We start from the raw sequence: 16,644 nt of genomic DNA, 5'->3' as shown, positions 1-16,644 counted from the left end.
TTGTGTTGTATAGAGTGTGAACTAATATGAATTGCATAATTTGTATTCTAATCACTTTGCGGCATATAGTAAATGGACAGACGTCTTCGATCAAAGGCCCTTCTTTTGAGAAATAGGTTATAATTCACTTATCAGATTATAATTCACTTCTTCTCTCACAAAAATATTGTTTATAAATAGTTTTTAACCAAAAAATTTATTATAATCATCTTCTCAAAATAGTTCAAAGTCTCGTTAGTTATTTTAATCTTAACCGATACTTATGGAGTGTTTGGCATAAACTAAATAATACAAAAAGTCAAAAAGTCACTATCCTATTTAAGTCATATCATTTTATTTAAATCATATTATCTCTCTAACACATCACATCAAACTCAACCCAAACCCAACCCCAACCCATATATAAGTCAAAAAATACATTTTTTAAAAATATTTCAAACCAACCCTTATAATTTATGAATCATGTAATATTGTGGTATTCTAACTATGATGAAATATTTGTTGTGTCATTCAATCTTATATTTCAAAAACATTGGGATGCATCCAAAGGTGGGTCCTAGACGTACAAACATACTTTTCATTTGTCCAAAATTTTAAAAAAAGTTCAAAATCAATTCATTTTTTTTGACTTATTTTGAACCTTTTTTTACTAATCAAAAAAATTACTTTTGAAGTCTATTTCAACAAATCTACAAGTTTTTAAAAAAATTCACCAAAGACATTTTTTTTAAATCTTTTTTTTTGGTTTAAAAAAAAAAATCAAATTTTCAAAATTTTGAGATCGCCTAGTCGAGAAAGATTTAAAATGTAATATATATATATATATATATATATTATGTTTTTAAAAAAAATCACTAAAAACGAAAATAAACCGAAAAAGCCAACTCCAAAAAAAACGCAACTCATGAGTTCACTTTTTGACAAGTTGTTCTGTTACTGTTTGTGACTTTCTCACATACAGTCCCCAATAAAACTTGTAAAGAAATAAAAAACTAGGACTCTATGGAGCCAGAACAATGTCCAATTAAGTACTCAGTTAATGGTACTAATGACTTCCAAAACATATTTATATGTATCCTGATTATAGTAAATCCTAAAACTAAAGTACAAAACCAAATTTAAAGCCAAGTATAGCAGAAATTATGCACAAACAATGTAGAGTTCTTCCATGGAATTGACAAAGCAAAAAAAAAAAATATATATATATATATATCTAGCAAAAATGCAGAGAAACAAAGATTATTAATTCATAACTGAGAGACTAAAAGCAAAAGCACCAAAAAGAAGGAATGATGATCTAGAGAAGCCAAACCCAAACCCACATGGTGCTTCAGATTTCTTCAATGGATGGATCAGAGAACTACTAGTGTTGTTCTTTCCACAAACACCAACTCCAATCTTGACACTGTATGCTTCAGATGGATTCAAACACAGCCCTGGATTGCTACTCAGGTCCAAGTTTGCACCAAGTCTCTTCAAGAAACTTGAATTGAAAGGAACAACACCACCCAACAAGTTTCTACTCAAATTCAAGTGATATATATGCAAAAGGTTTCCAAAACTAACCGGTATTTCACCGGTTAGTCGGTTGTTTTGCAATGACAAAGTGCTTAAATTCCTGAGTTGAGAAAATGTCTCTGGGATTGTTCCTGAATACCCAGAATTGGCAAGCCTGAGCTCTTGCAGTTTCTGTAGAAAGCCAAACTCCCTTGGCAGTGTCACAAACATTGGATTGTCATCCATTATGAAGTACTGCAAGCTCTGCAACTCTGCCAGTCCTTTCGGGAATTTGCCCTTCAATCTGTTGTTGCTCAAAGCCATGAAAACCAGACTTTTAAGCGTCCCAATGGTGTCTGGAATGGTACCAACTACTGAGTTTGAGCTTAAATCAAGCTTTTGAAGCATACCCAGTTGGCCAATTGTGCTTGGGATTGTTCCTGTAAGTTCATTATAGCTCAAATCAAGGCCTGCGAGGTTTCTGAGATTGCCCACTTGGAATGGTATAGTCCCTGTGAGCAAATTGTAGCTCAGATCAAGGTGAACCAAGGAACTCAAACTGAAAACCTCAGCAGGAATCGGACCGGCGAGGCGGTTTTGGGACAATGTGAGGATTTGAAGTGATTTAAGAGAAGAGATTTGACGTGGGATTGACCCAATGAGTGCTGGATTTGATCTTAGACTGAGCTGTTGCAATGAAGAAGAAGTGGTTTGTGAAAAAGAAAGGGTGGTTTTTGTGTGAGTGAAGCAGTGGAAGAAAAACACAGATTCAAGGAAAGGAAGGTCAAAGATTAGGGAAGGGAATGTGGCTGTGGACTTGCAAGTTGGGTTAGGTGGTTGGCCAAAGTCAAGCCTAGTGACATGGAAGTGGTTGTCCATTCCAGGTTTGCACTCTAACCCAGGCCAGGATTGGCCTGGATTACAAGGGTTTGGGTGAGAGACTTTCCAGGTTTGATCAGAGGACATGGTGTCCATGATCTTGAACAGGGTTTCAAGTTCAGAAGATGGATTGCTATGAATAATGGTGGTGTTTGGTTGTGGGAGATTCTTGTTGTTGGGTTGGTGTTTGTTTTGATGTTCATTGGTTTTGGTGGAGACAGAAGGGAGGGAAGAGAGTGATGAGGTGAGTAACAGAAGAAGCAGTGGAAGAGAGACTGAGAAGGAACAGCACATTGTGATTGTGTGTGTGATCACTTGCTTGGTAGGATTTTGGTTGGAGGTTTTTAGAAGTAGGTTTCATGAGTGATGAGAGGAGGATTCAAAACCAAAACCAAGAGCAAGAGAAAGAGAGAGAGAAAGAGAGATGCGACTGATATGATGTGTGGGGTCATGACATTGAGTGAGAATCTCATGCTAAGGTAAGGTCAAAAATATTTGAGAACATGAATGGAGAGAGAAGGTGGCACTTGGGAAAGTGGTTGTAGAAGTAGGAGATGTTACATTGTAGCAGACACACTTGAACATAATTTTAAAAATTTATATATATATATATATATATATAATATAAAAATAATAATGTTAGGGACTCAAAATATTTATTCAAAAAAGAATGGAATGGATGAGATTTATTTTATGTGTGGATCTCGCTATACAATAATTTGATTTAAATCATACATTAACTTTCTGGTTTACAATATTGACAGTTTTTCTGGATTGTTAAACTTTTTGGTATTAAAAATGATAAATTACACTTAATTATAAGATTTATTATATTTTTTTCGGAACGTCTAGAAAAGTTAGTATAATTTACCCATTGCAAAAATAATCTATAATCTTGTTTCTCTCCTTTTGGACAGAAGTTCTGGTTTCGCGGTTCACTACCGTTCTTACTTTTGTGGGTTGAGTTGTTTATTTGGTAGGCATTTATGTGCAAATCATACATGATAAAAAATTGAGAGAATTGCAAAAAAAAATATCATAAAAGTACAAACAATTTATGTATTAGAATGTGTAAGTAAAATCTTTTTTAGGATGAATTAAAAAATTAACTTATTGACTTATTAACTTATTTGGATCACATCACTTATTTATTTTTTTACACATCATTCGTAATAAATAAAAATCAATTTACAAGCCACACTCAAAATAACCTTAAGTCTAATACTTCCATATTTTTACTATTATTTTAAATTTATATCATTTTATTGCAATTGTCCCATAAAAATTAATCTAATAATTGTAATCATATAGTAGTTTTAAAAAATAGTTGGGCCTATTTCAAATAATTTTTATTTTTCTCAATAAAAAAAAAGAAGTTTATCGTCCATTTTGCTTACAATAAATTTGATAAAAGCAAATTTCCAAATTTCCTACCTCATTTAACAATTGAGGATTAGTAAGGCATTTTATCAAACAGTGACAATGCAAGAACATGTGTGCATAAAACAAAAGGGAAGCCAGGCCATCCAACTGAGTGCGAATTTGAAAGAGAGACGCAGAGAGTGTAGACCCAAAAAACTAAAAAATAAAAAATAGAATGAGATAAGAAATATACTTTATCAAGAAAAATCCATGTAAAAAGAGAATTATAAAAAAATAAAAATAAAAATAAAAAGTTTGAGTGACTAATATTGTCTATCCCACAACAACATCAATCAAAAGAAGGTTGAAAGCTCACAAAACATAAAGGGTTCAGAACTGAAGAATGTAGAGTTAAGGGAACTTAAATCAAAAGCATGGATACAACACGTCTGTTTGGTGCAACTTATCCTAAGCTAAAAACGAATAATCAAAAAAGAGAAGCCAAAATCACCCCTCCCCAGTTTCCCGATAATCAACTTAAACTATTTCTATCTAATAAGTTGTAAACAAAAATAGCACTAAACAGTCTATAACACATACACTCAAACTTAATAAATAAAAAAATAAACTATAAGCAACTCATAAACAACTCATATAAGTTGTACCGAACAGCCTCTACACCTCTAAATGAACAAACCTGGAATTGAAGCCGGAACCACATGCTCTGACTGGCAGTGCAAGAGCATAAAAATCTCTAAAGAAGGATAAACAATAGAGGAAATTAGCACAAAGGCAGTAGAAATCAAAATACAAAATCAATGGAAGAGGACGTTAGGCCATGTACAGCAACAAATTAAATGCTTGAAATAAGGAAACAGGGATGGCACAACCAAATAAAATGCTTATACAATCCAGTAATAAGGCTTTAAGATTTGTGCAATCAGAATTTTCAGCATCAGATTCTATAAACAGCCTTACGGATTTTGATACGCATAGCAGCTAGCCAACCAGTACATCTGATGTCCAGGGACAAATATTCTTTGTGCAGAAAGGTCAAAGTTGAAATAGTAGAATGATTTAACGAGACACATACATATACCTAGATTTAAAAAAAATGTTCCAATTATGTAAAGTCGCTCTATACAAAGAAAAATTAACAAAACAAATCCTTAAAAAACTACAAGCACACAATGGATGCCTCAAACATGGCAGACAGTTAAAGTGAAAATTGAATAAATCTAACTGACTTTCTCAATGTCAGCTGACTAATAAATTACAGCCCCGGTCGCAGGGGAAGAGAGCTTTGGTTCTCTAGGCACTCCTGGTAATCTCAGCCACATTTGGCAGCATTGACAATGTTAGTCTCGGGCAACCTGTATTCATCAAAATGGAATTTACATTGAGTGCAAATAAGACACAACAAGAATCAAGATCATTAAGATGATCAAACAAATAAGCACACACCTCTTACAATAAACCCCAAAGAATAAACTCTACAAAATTGAATGGTTTGTCTTCATAATCTAAACTAGAACACTATACTCATTCTGCTGAGCAACTTCCTTGCTAGTTTCAAGAGATGACTGCGGAACAACCTCAACAGTTGCATGAGATGGTGGTTGTGAATCACACTCCCTGGCTGCATGTGAAAGTTGGTTGTGATCAACCTCATTGGCTACTTGACAAAACTGCGAGTCATCAACCTCACTGGTTACATGACAAAACTGCGAGTCATCAACTACACTAGCTGTATGACATAGTTGGGCATCATCACCATCAGTAGCGGGATGACATAGCTTTGAATGCTCAACTGCACTATCTACATGACATAGCTGAGAGTGATCAACGTCAACAGCAATAATTTCAACAGCTGTGAGACATAACTGGGACTGAGCATCCTCAACAGCAACATTACATTGCTCTGAATCATCCCTACGCTTACGTTTCCCCATACCCTTCCTTCTTACCCGCTCCTTTCCTCGTACCCTTTTCCCAATTTCATTTTCTGAGTTGGCTACCACTATTGTTGAAGTTCCAACCTGGTCCCTCAAACATTCATGCACAATATACCTGATTCTTGTGACTGAATGTAACTGTTGCTCATCCATCCCATTTGTAGAAATTGTATCTGCTAAATGTGCAATGTCCCTCAACGCAGCATTCTGTCATTGAAGTAATTAATTAGTAGCATGCATAAAAAACTAGAATAAAAATAAAACGAGAAAAGGTGTTCAATAGTGAAAAATACTTGCAATGCTAGTGCATAGCAATCAACTGATCAAAGCCACAGGTTTACCATTCTCTGAAACTCGGATGAGATAGGTATAGGTCTTCCCACCAACTTCCTAGTAATTCTCAAGTACCACTGCATGTAATCACTATCGTCTACATCTTCATCCCCTTCCACAATATGAAGATGACGATTAGACCATTCATTAAGCTCTGATTCCATTTTTCCTGACAAGTCTATCCCCCCGTCCACTCCACGGCTCTTCCTCTCCCACCGTGGCACATCTTCTGGGATTGGTTGTTGCATGCCATACTGCCTGAGGCAACGATCAGGGAGGTGTCTTTCTGCTTTGTCAAAACAAATCAACATAGTCTTTGACCTCCCAAGAATTAGATTATTCTTTGTTTCTTCTGGTATAACATTATTAATATCAGCATAAGGACACCACTCAACCTGTATAGAAACAAAACTAATACTATTATCATTATTGAGAAAGTGCATATAATTGAACTGCACTGAAAGCTTACATCAGATGGCTTTAAGGCATCCAAAGCTTTACGATAAAAGGCTACATCACGGTTTGATGTTGGACCACTCTGTTTCCCTTTCCATTTAAGTACAAATGGAAAACAATCATGGATTGGATCACGATTAAGCTTTGGTCGACCAACATTCAGGTGATAGTAACTCCAACACTACAAAAGAGAAATAACTAATAACTAATCATTCATTAATAAAGTTGCACATGCATGCCCATAACTTCTAAATAACCTGTAGTAGTGTTAAATAACCTGCTTGGTTGAAAGACATTTAAGAAGAAGAAGAAGAAAAGACAGTTTTAATAACCTGTAGTAGTGTTAAACAGCCACTAATGGTGCTCTGAGATTTAAGGGAGGCATTGCCAAGTGCTCTGTACAAAAATGACAATGCAGCTGCACCCCAGGCATACTTCCCAGCTTGGTCGAAATTCTCAAACAATGGGAGGTACATGACAGGAACTTTATTTCCTGTGGTAGTGGAAAATATTGTGCTACCAACAAGGTAAAGAAGGTAAGCACGCGTACAGCGCTCAATATCTTCAATTGGTGCATCCTCAGGACACCGAGCAAAGGTCTCTTTCAACCAACTAAGCTTCACCATCCCTCCACTTGTGTACCCAGAGTCCGGTGCTTTCCCTAGATACTTCAAACATACTACTTCACAGGTGGTATATGTTACGCCTATAACAGGCTCACCATCAACTGCTAGTCCAAGCAAATACGCAACATCTTCAAGAGTTACTGTCATTTCCCCAACAGTGAAATGGAAAGTATTAGTTTCCCTTCTCCACCTCTCAACAAGCGCAGAAATGAGTGGGTTGTCTAAACTAATTGCTGGTATCAACTTCAAGTAGTTAAATCCAGCCTTCTTTACCAACTCAACCTGTTTCGATGTGAGGGTCCACTGATCCAGCTTTGAAGTGTGTTCATGACATCTAAGTGCACCACGCTCCTGTCAATACGTAAATTAAATTATTGTTAGTTATTTGTCATGTCAAAAAACTTTAGACAAGAGACAGAAGAAAAGAACGTCTAATAGCAAACTGCACCTGCCCCTCCCAAACAGCAGATGAAACATGCTTATCTTGATCATACAAAACAGAATCATCAATTGGTCCAGGATTTGTTGCATAAAGATCCATTTTTGCCACAAAAAGAAACTGCCCAAAATACACAGGAAAAAAAGAAAAGAAAAGAAAAGAAAAGGAGAGCAACAAGAAATTACTACTGATGCAGTAAATAACAGGGAGCATATGCAAATAATTGGTAAATGCTTTGAACAATAAGCTGAAGAATTCACTACACAAATGAAGATGACACAATGATTGAGAACACAAGCTAAAGAAACTACTGTATTGGCAGATTATATATAAAAAGTATAAACAGGTTGAAAGCTAGCAATAGAGTATTAGGTACTAATATGGTTTCTTTATTAAGGAAGCCGACACAACAAGGTAGCTAAGGCATCACATCAACACAAATGCCATGACTTGCTCGATCAAAACTACCTTTACAACGTGTTACATATATCTAAATAGAGAAGTTTTGAAATCAATAAAAGACAACCCTACTAATTTGAAAACAAAAAATTGATAGAAAAATATGAGTTTATCTTAAGTCATATAGAAATCAAATACGCCATTTTTTAAATATTAACCCTGGAAAATACTTGCAATTTTCTTCTTCTTCTTTTTAATGAAAAAACCCCTCTTCGTTATGCCAAATTTAGTGCCTATTAATTGAGTTTGAGTCCTCTTAGAGTCCATAATCTAAGATTGGGCAAGCCAAAAATAGAACAATACCTAGTTGAAATATGTCAAAATGCCTCAGCTGCCAACTTTCTTGCTGTCTAAAACCACAGTTTGTTTTTTATCCAGCAGTCCACAGCCTAAAACTCATGTTAAGACTAGAGTTTCTAATAAATCATTCAACATTTTTTTTTCTTTCTAAATTGTGATCATTTTAGATTTTGCTTCATTAACCTAGAAGGAGGTGTATGTATCTTCCTGCAGTCCCAAGAAACTACCATAGAACATCAACTTATGTCACAATCTCTCATCCTTTCATATTTATTTGAAATATATTGTTGAAACAACAATGGATATCATTCAGCAACTACTACATAAAGATCTCACAAAAATTCATCAAGGGGAAGATCATCATGCATGGATTCCGAGTAAATATAATTAACAAAAATAGAACAAAATAAAACAAAACCAACAATTTCGTATTTCATTCAAAACTTTGTTGTCTTACTCCCAATAACAACACATAATCCTAAACGTACTTTCTATGTCAGAAAAATTCATTATTATTCACATAACAGAGAAAAAATCTCAAAATTGAAAAAACCCATTTCACATATAACTCTAAATACAAGAACTCAGACAGATACACTTAGTTAACTTAAAAAATTAAACCACAATTGCAAATTTCTCCTTCAATGTTTCCAAAGCTAGAAATCAAAAGGAAGTAAATTATCCTTACCACAAATTATATTCAAAATCTAATATTATTATTAGCCAAATTGATGATAATGTGTGTGTGTGTGAGAGAGAGAGAGAGAGAATGATGAAACAAACACAACATATAGATTATCATTTATAGATGTTTTGAAAATCAAAGTAGACCGGACTGGCCAGTTCAACTAGTTGAACCACTAACTGGTCTAAGTTCTAGTCCGAACAAACCCCTAAAAACGTTTTCTCTGAAGTACAGAAGTATTTTTTTACAACTGCTTAAAAGAAGCACCGAAGTATTTAAAACCACTTAAAACCGTTGGTTTTGAACCATTCACTCATTAAAACAGGTACCAGTTTGCTACAACCGACCAATTTAGCCAAAATACTTAGCTGCCCAGGACGCAAGGCATTTGGAAGCACATAGCATGCGTGTATTTCATAGAGTACAAGGACCTCCTACTTTGGTGTTTTACAAAGTGGGATTTGGCTTTTGTTGGTTTTACATGTACATCTTGGATGGTTAGACCAACACTATGTTTAATCATCAGAAAATTCAAAGTTAAGTAGGCATGTGGTTGAAGGGCCAATTTTATGTTGTCTATGTATTTAGTGAAGGCAAAAGCATACTGCGAGGCGTTTTACGTCTCATGGGACGAGGCGTAAGCCATAAGGCATCGAGACATAATCACTTCGAATTTTGAATTTCTATATTTAGTAAATAACTGAAATATTTAAATAGTAAATATATAAACAAAAATTAAATATAATGGTGTAAATACTTTTCTCCTTAATGTGTCAAACATTTCACTTCAAAGAAGGTAGTTTGCCCTCATTGAAAGTGAAATTGACATTTTTAGCATTTGTCATTGAGCTTCTCACTTGATTGTTAAATCTGTATTTTCTCTTAATTGGTCATTTACTTAATTTTTCCTGCAGAATATAGCAGCAAAAAGGATTCTTTTTTTATTTTTTGCTTTTTATGTTTAAAACATCTACTAGACTAAGTTTAACAAGAGCTTTAGACTACAATGTGCATTTTGGAAAGTATAGCCTAAAAATCAAAGCTTTGATGCATTTTGCCTTGGTCTCGCTGAGGCGCGAGTCTCAATAAAGCCTTTTAAAACTTTGGTCTAGATGAATAACCGAGTCCCCTAAAAACCAAGGAAGTTGATCGAAATTTTCCATTTCGGAACCTTGATATAACCATTGTTTGAATTTGGGATTAATCCAAAAAGTCAAGCAGCAACATGAACATTCTATGACAACATAGCCTACAAACTAAACACAATTTTCTAAGATATAATTCGAAAAAGGAAAACCCAACATAGTACATACCAATTTAAGTGAAAATTGACTTCAGATGAGTAAAAATTGAAACCAAAAATAATATGCAGCAAAAAAAAAAGAAAGTGCATAGATAGATTTCCTCTCCTTGCGTTTCCCCAAAATTAGCGCCAAAAAACACTTTTCGGCCCTGACTAACATCAACACAAATTATTAAAAAAAAAAAATGGTTATTGAACAGGTCTTATCAAACTGATTGCTTTAGAACAATCTGATTTGTTACATCGAAAATGTCATCCTAAAAGGATGTGTGAAATAGTGTGTGTGTGTGTGTGTGTGTGTGTGTGAGAGAGAGAGAGAGAGAGAGGATGACTTACGTTTTAGAGGTGGCGGTGACAGGCGGAGGTGATCGGCGGTAGCGTGGAACGGCGGCGACGGGTGGTGGTGGCGACGAGGAGAGAGAGAGAGACAGAGAGAGAGCGCGGTGAGAGAGTGATTAGGGCACAGAGAAGTAATAGAGAACCTGGAAAATGTCAAGGAAGATGGAAATATGGAATGTGGTTCAAAATTATTATGAAAAACAAAAAAATGAAATGAAAATGACAAATATAATATTTTATTAAAAAAAAAAATTATTTGTTGGGTGTTTGTCAAAATAATGGATCTCATAATTTTGATATAATTATATCAATATTTTACTACACTGTTAATTTTTAATTGTACCATTATTTTATTTTTAAAAAAATTGGTTTTAACCTTATAATAATTAGTTAAATAAATTTAAAAATATAAAAATAAGAGACATAATTAATTAAGTTAATTTTACCTTACAGATTGCCTAACTAGTTGATTTTCATACAAAGTGATTTTTTTAATAAATAAAAATGCAAGAATAAGACTAATAATTCAATTACTAAACTTAACATAGTTAATATATTTAATAGTAGAAGATATGTAAGTATAATTATATCAAACTTTTAGTAGATGTGAATATAATTATACTAGAAGTTGACTGTATTTTTTTATTTTTTTTAATAATGTTTCCCTTAAAAATTCATCAAATGAAACGTTTCCAATCAATTGAGTTTCGAGATTTTTTTTTAATACTTTAGATGTCTTGTTTGATAAATGTTTACCTAGGCAGCATAGTCTTGCCTAACCATTCGGCTGGAGATGCCTTTGTATGGTAGAGCAAACTATTTAACTACCCATATCGATTTGCCACAATTAGATGCAATGCACTGCCAACCTCAGCTTAGCGGGATCAAAGTGAAGATCAAGAGAGCAAGAAATAAAAGGTTATTCACTATTGGCTCACCCTTGTATCAAGCCTTGGTACAACCTATACATGATCGGGCCATAACAGTTTCAGCAACTTAAGAATGGACAGTACCTATAACCAGGCCCAACCGTTTCAGTACTTGAGGAAAGAAAATATGATTCTATTTTGATCTCAAAGCTGCCATCGATTCCTTAGCTGTTATCCTCACGTCCTCTATGATTGCAGGGTTGTTCAGAAATCCCTTCGCAACTTCCATACTTTCTTTTAGTATTTCAATTACCCTATAGTGCAGATAAGAAAAGGGTTGTCAACGGTGAACATTGAAAGATACCCAACTTCAACTTTCACCACCAGTCCCCCAGAAGAAGGCACTGATTTTTCAACCGGATGAAATATAAAGTCGCAATGGTTCTCATATGCATAATTCAACAAGAAAGAATACTCAAACATGGAATTTAAGTGTTCAATGTAGTTTATGTGAAGAGTCTTTTTTTCAATTCACTAATGGTGTACAAAAATGCCATGTTCATATCATGACAAAATGAAGATTACTTTAAACAATTGGATTATCCTAAAGACAATGAGACGAAGAGAACAATAGAAACAGGGCATAAGTAATAAAAACCAACTGGAAAATGGTGAAACACTCTACACACCATCATTGTTCATGCATCTTTTCAAACTAAACCTGAATTTTGAATCCAGGTGGCAAAAACATGAACACCTACAACCAAAAAACCAAAAAAAAAAATGTAATCAAACAGGGAAATTTCCATGCATCAAATGAACCACCTCCTCTCCAGCCTTCTGCAAAACTTTGCACTTGGGCAGCCAGAGCTAGTTATAGGAACACATGTTTAGGGTTGCAATCAAGTAGTTGAGTTAAGAGAACATTCGGAGGAAATTGTTGGCATATGCCATTGGCTTGACGTTGGGATGTAGCTGCAATTTCACCGGCAAGAAAATTGACACAAAAAATAAATAAAAAAGACATCAGACCAACTATATATACTTGATGAATTAAGAACACTGTAAAACAAAAACAAAAGCCCTTGTTCGAGAGACAAAAGCTACTGACCACAGCTGAAAAAGTAACTATGTTTGGCTTTAGATTTGGAGCTTCAAAACGAATAAAAGCACCCTTATTACCCATCTGCAGCGCACAAAGTAAAAATAAATAAATAATATCAAGTAATGTGTAAAATTTTCACCAAATCCAATCTTCCCAGATGAGATGATCAGCCATGGGAAAACAATAATCAACCATTCCAGAGAAGTGACATGAAATACAGGACAGATATCATCATATAGATTTAGGCCAAGTTTGGCATATTGCAAAAAAGCCAAAAAGTCAAAAAATTACTCAAAAAGTTAAAAAGTTAACACTATTCACCAAAGTCAACAATTACGGCTGCACAACTCTCAATCCTAATTTTTCCCTACAAATCAATTTTTACAATTTTTTATTACACATTTTTCCATAAAAAGTCAAAAAGTTAACCCAAACATCCATATTTTCTTCCTCAATTTTTTAGTTTAAAAAGACAAAAAGTACACTTATTTAGGACACCCCAAACAACCTCTTAAGCACCTTCAGCTCTATCCACAAAACAAAAAGAAGAAACTCCTCCAATGGTGCACCAACCCCAGAGGCTACAAATGAGAGAGAGTACATTGGAAATATTTGAACAAAATATGTCCAAATAAGTATAAAATAACAAGAGTCCCCTTCAACAACAAGAGCCATAATCTACTCCGAAAAATTCAATAAAATAATACCTCAGAAGTCAGACTTGTATGAGTTTCCAGCCCCTAGTTAGAATACCTACCTTAACCATATGTGTGCACTATCTCTCTGCCCAATCTTTTATTGAAATCTCAATGTCTTTCTTTGTCAATGTGATTTTGATTTCAATAACCATAAACTAGAGTTTAAACATATACAACAAAAGCCATTTCAGGTCCCTCCCGTACAAATTTTCAAATATATACTTATCGAAAACATAAAATATCTTTGGCAAATATTTATGTTCCAAGATAAAATTGCGAGGTACATATGACCTCTAGCAACTTTTCGAGCAAAGCATAAGTTTTATGATCCTATCAAATAAATGTAAACATGCTCAAGAAAAGAAAACCATGATTAAATTACCTGATCACAATAGTTTGGAGCAGAAAACACAGTAATGAGTTTACCATCATGCTCAATCTCATAGCCTTCATCCTTCACTTCGTGAGATCGCACAACTAAATCTGTCAAATGAATTAAATGTATAAATTGAACAGACTTGAAGAATTGAAACCACAAAAAGAATCAAAACTATCGGAGAAGTACCCAGATTGTTTTCCTGTAAAAATCTTTTTGTTACATCTGCACCAAAAGAAAGACCAACACCCCGCTTGCTAGGACCCCTTCCAGGCTGTGGTTGTGGATCGCTCCACAACAATTCACACATCAACCCTGGAAAAAGAAAAAAGAAGAAATATATGAAGCCTAGACACATACCAAAAAGAAAGAGAGAAAAATACGCATGTATCAACATAACCACACATCAAAGAATTAAAACAAAAGAAAACAAATACTGGGAAAGATGTGAAAGCAGAATATAAAAAACAATCAAATAGAGACTATGAATATACTACATTTTCTCAGGTCAGTTGGACCACTTGACCTTAGACTAGCATCTAAGATCAGGTGGACCACTTGAGCCACACAGTTTAACTACCACAGTATCTCATGCCAAAGTGGCATGAACTCCTTTTTGAGCCTTGGTGACATGACACATTTCTCAATCTTCTTGATTATACTTGCACATGCACATGCACATGTCTCGCTAAAAGATTGACATGTTTAAGCCCATCAATCTAACCTGTAAAGTACACTTCATCATTCATGTGTACTCAACACATGAAGATGTCAGAGATTTCCGCAATGATCTTGAATATATTTCCTGAACGAGTTGATGGATATTGTCCTATTAATGAATAATTGGAATTTCCAAGTTTGCAAACAAAATTTTTAGAGATGAACGGAGAATCGTAACCTATAAAGCACGGACACCTCCCCAACGCCTGCGTATGGGTGTCGGACATGCTGTGGACACGTGTCCGACACTCTCCCTAAGGTGTCCCATTTTATTTTATTTTTGAATTTTTTGCAGCCAGACACATTTGGGACACATTTGGACATGTTTCGAACACTAGAGTACAAAACACAATTTCTAAAACTTCATGTTTCGAACACTGGAGTACAAAACACAATTTCTAAAACTTCTACGTGGGGGTCAAATTGTAAAAAACAAAAATTGAAACCCCAGATTACACAGAAGACAAGAGAAAGAAGAGAACAAACGAGGGAAAGGGCTAAGGGCTGCTCTCTGTTCACCATATCGAAGGTATGCTCTCTCCTCTTCTTCATCTTCTTCTTCGATTCTCTTCTCCTCCTTCGACTGTTCTTCTCTTCTCCTCTTCTCTTCTCCTCCTTCGATTCTATTCTTCTTCTTGTTCGATCTTCATCTCCGATCACTCTCTCTGTTTTTCGATCATTCTCTCTGTTGCTCTCTCTCTTTCTTCGTCTCTTTTGTTTCTTGTTCTTCTATATCTTTTTGGGGGGCTGAATGTAACTAGGGCTGCAAATGAACTGAGTTGTTCATGAACAAGCTCGGCTCGACTCGGCTCCGCTAGTTAAGGGCTCAGCTCGTTTAATAAACAAACCGCGCTTGATAAGCTCAGCCCGTCAAGCTCGGCTATTTTATCTTTATTTAGATTATATAACAAATATATTATTTATATATTAAATAATATATACATAATAGTATAAATACATTATTTATATATTAAATAATATAAATAATATTTTTTATTTAAATAATATAAATAATATTAAAAAAATTATCGAGCCAAGCCGAACTCGAGTTTCATTAATATTAACGAGCCGAACTGAGCTCGAGCCCTGCTCCTTATCGAGCTCAATAAACGAGCTCAATAAGTAAACGAGCCGAGCTCGAGCTCAGCAAAGCTCGGCTCAACTCGGTTCGGTTCGATTCGTTTGCAGCCCTGAATGTAACTCCCCTATCTCCCCAGTTATTTATATATATATATATATATATTTTTGTGTGCTTATGAATGTAACCTTTTTTTTTCTTTTTTTTTTTTTTCTCTCTTTGATTATTTTTTTCTTCTTTATTTTTGGCTCTTCCCTCTCTCTCTCTTGTGATTATTTTTTTTTTCTTTCGTTTTTTGGCTAGTTAGTTTTATTTAATAGAACAAATTTGTTTTATTTGAAGTAAAAATCAAATTGTTGACATTGCTGAAATTATTAATTTTAATGATATGTGATTATTAAGTTTATTATAAGAACCAATTTTTTGTTAATTGCTAATTTTAATGATATTTTTTAATAATTTTATGACATATAATAAATAAATTTAATTATATATGTATTAAGCGTGTCCCCAGCATGTTATGTCTCCCATTTTTTGAAAATTTACGTGTCCACGTGTCCGTGCTTCTTAGATCATAACAATTATTAAGCCTAACGCATTTAATAGTTGTAACAGATGGATGCATTAGCACATGCAAGCAAGACACAACATGCAAAGGGGGACTACCACAGTAATCACCTCTTCTTTTGTAGATAAGCTTAGCTCCATCTTTGATTATGCCTATTTTTTCTTCTTTTCACATTATTATCTATTGCCCTTTTTCTTTTCTTTTCTTTTTAGCAAATTATGTCGAAAGTCCCTAAAGGTTTCTTCTTTTTTTGATTAAGTCCCTAAGCTAACTAATTTTTCACTCAGTTAAGCCAGGTAACTTCCCAAACTAGTTATTGAATTTAACAACTTGAAAATAAAAAAATAAAAAAAGAAAAGAAAAAGAATAAGAGGAGAGAGTTGAACATTCTGTGCAAAAGCTAAATATAATTCCAAACTCTCTAGGAAGCATGGATACGGATACGGATACGGATACGAGATACGGATACGATACAATATGGATACGGCGACAAAATCTAAAAAAATAGGATACGGGTACAGCTAGGATACGTTTGTGAAAAATATATATTTTAAAATTATTAGAAGTGAATTACACATAAGCTAAAGAATGTTGAGA

The 16,644-nt window shown here is 34.4% G+C and overlaps 3 protein-coding genes across 18 annotated transcripts in view; all 3 read right to left on the bottom strand.

Annotated features, from left to right (window-relative positions):
- Positions 1-1,176: 1,176 nt before the first annotated feature.
- LOC114275378 (uncharacterized) lies at positions 1,177-3,948 on the bottom strand. The gene has a single exon (XM_028217404.2). The coding sequence runs from the start codon at positions 2,668-2,670 to the stop codon at positions 1,243-1,245; it is 1,428 nt and encodes a 475-aa protein (XP_028073205.2). The 5' UTR covers positions 2,671-3,948; the 3' UTR covers positions 1,177-1,242.
- An 829-nt stretch (positions 3,949-4,777) lies between these two features.
- LOC114275347 (protein MAIN-LIKE 2) lies at positions 4,778-11,816 on the bottom strand. 6 transcript variants are annotated; one of them, XR_014338234.1, is made up of 9 exons: positions 11,647-11,816; positions 10,631-10,776; positions 10,305-10,447; positions 7,557-7,667; positions 6,815-7,459; positions 6,496-6,663; positions 6,035-6,421; positions 5,203-5,900; positions 4,778-5,111 (listed from the first exon to the last, which is right to left on the bottom strand). XR_014338234.1 is itself a non-coding variant. In XM_082883512.1 (8 exons), exons 4-8 carry the CDS (start codon positions 7,647-7,649, stop codon positions 5,262-5,264), a joined length of 1,932 nt encoding a protein of 643 aa, XP_082739638.1. In that variant the 5' UTR covers positions 7,650-7,667; positions 10,305-10,447; positions 10,631-10,776; positions 11,647-11,816; the 3' UTR covers positions 4,778-5,261. The 6 variants fall into 6 exon arrangements, 3 of the variants coding, with proteins under 3 accessions (XP_082739638.1, XP_028073166.2, XP_082739636.1); XR_003633697.2 differs by lacking the exon at positions 10,305-10,447; XM_082883512.1 differs by having other exon boundaries at positions 4,778-5,900.
- A 191-nt stretch (positions 11,817-12,007) lies between these two features.
- Positions 12,008-16,644, bottom strand: part of LOC114275348 (serine/threonine-protein phosphatase 5) — a 38,043-nt gene continuing 33,406 nt past the window's right edge. For all 11 annotated transcript variants that reach the window (XM_082883516.1, XM_082883518.1, XM_028217366.2 and 8 more), the window contains 4 exons: positions 13,871-13,996; positions 13,688-13,788; positions 12,614-12,688; positions 12,008-12,477 (listed from right to left, as the gene is read on the bottom strand). In XM_082883516.1, the coding sequence (XP_082739642.1) occupies positions 12,418-12,477; positions 12,614-12,688; positions 13,688-13,788; positions 13,871-13,996 (362 nt within the window). In that variant the 3' untranslated portion in view covers positions 12,008-12,417. The remainder of the gene's footprint in view (positions 12,478-12,613; positions 12,689-13,687; positions 13,789-13,870; positions 13,997-16,644) is intronic.

This window comes from Camellia sinensis, chromosome 8, assembly GCF_055761805.1.
Source record: "Camellia sinensis isolate YWXY chromosome 8, ASM5576180v1, whole genome shotgun sequence".
NCBI classification, from domain to species: domain Eukaryota; kingdom Viridiplantae; phylum Streptophyta; class Magnoliopsida; order Ericales; family Theaceae; genus Camellia; species Camellia sinensis.
The sequence above is the reverse complement of the archived record's forward strand: the minus strand, read 5'-3'. Positions and strand labels throughout refer to the sequence as shown.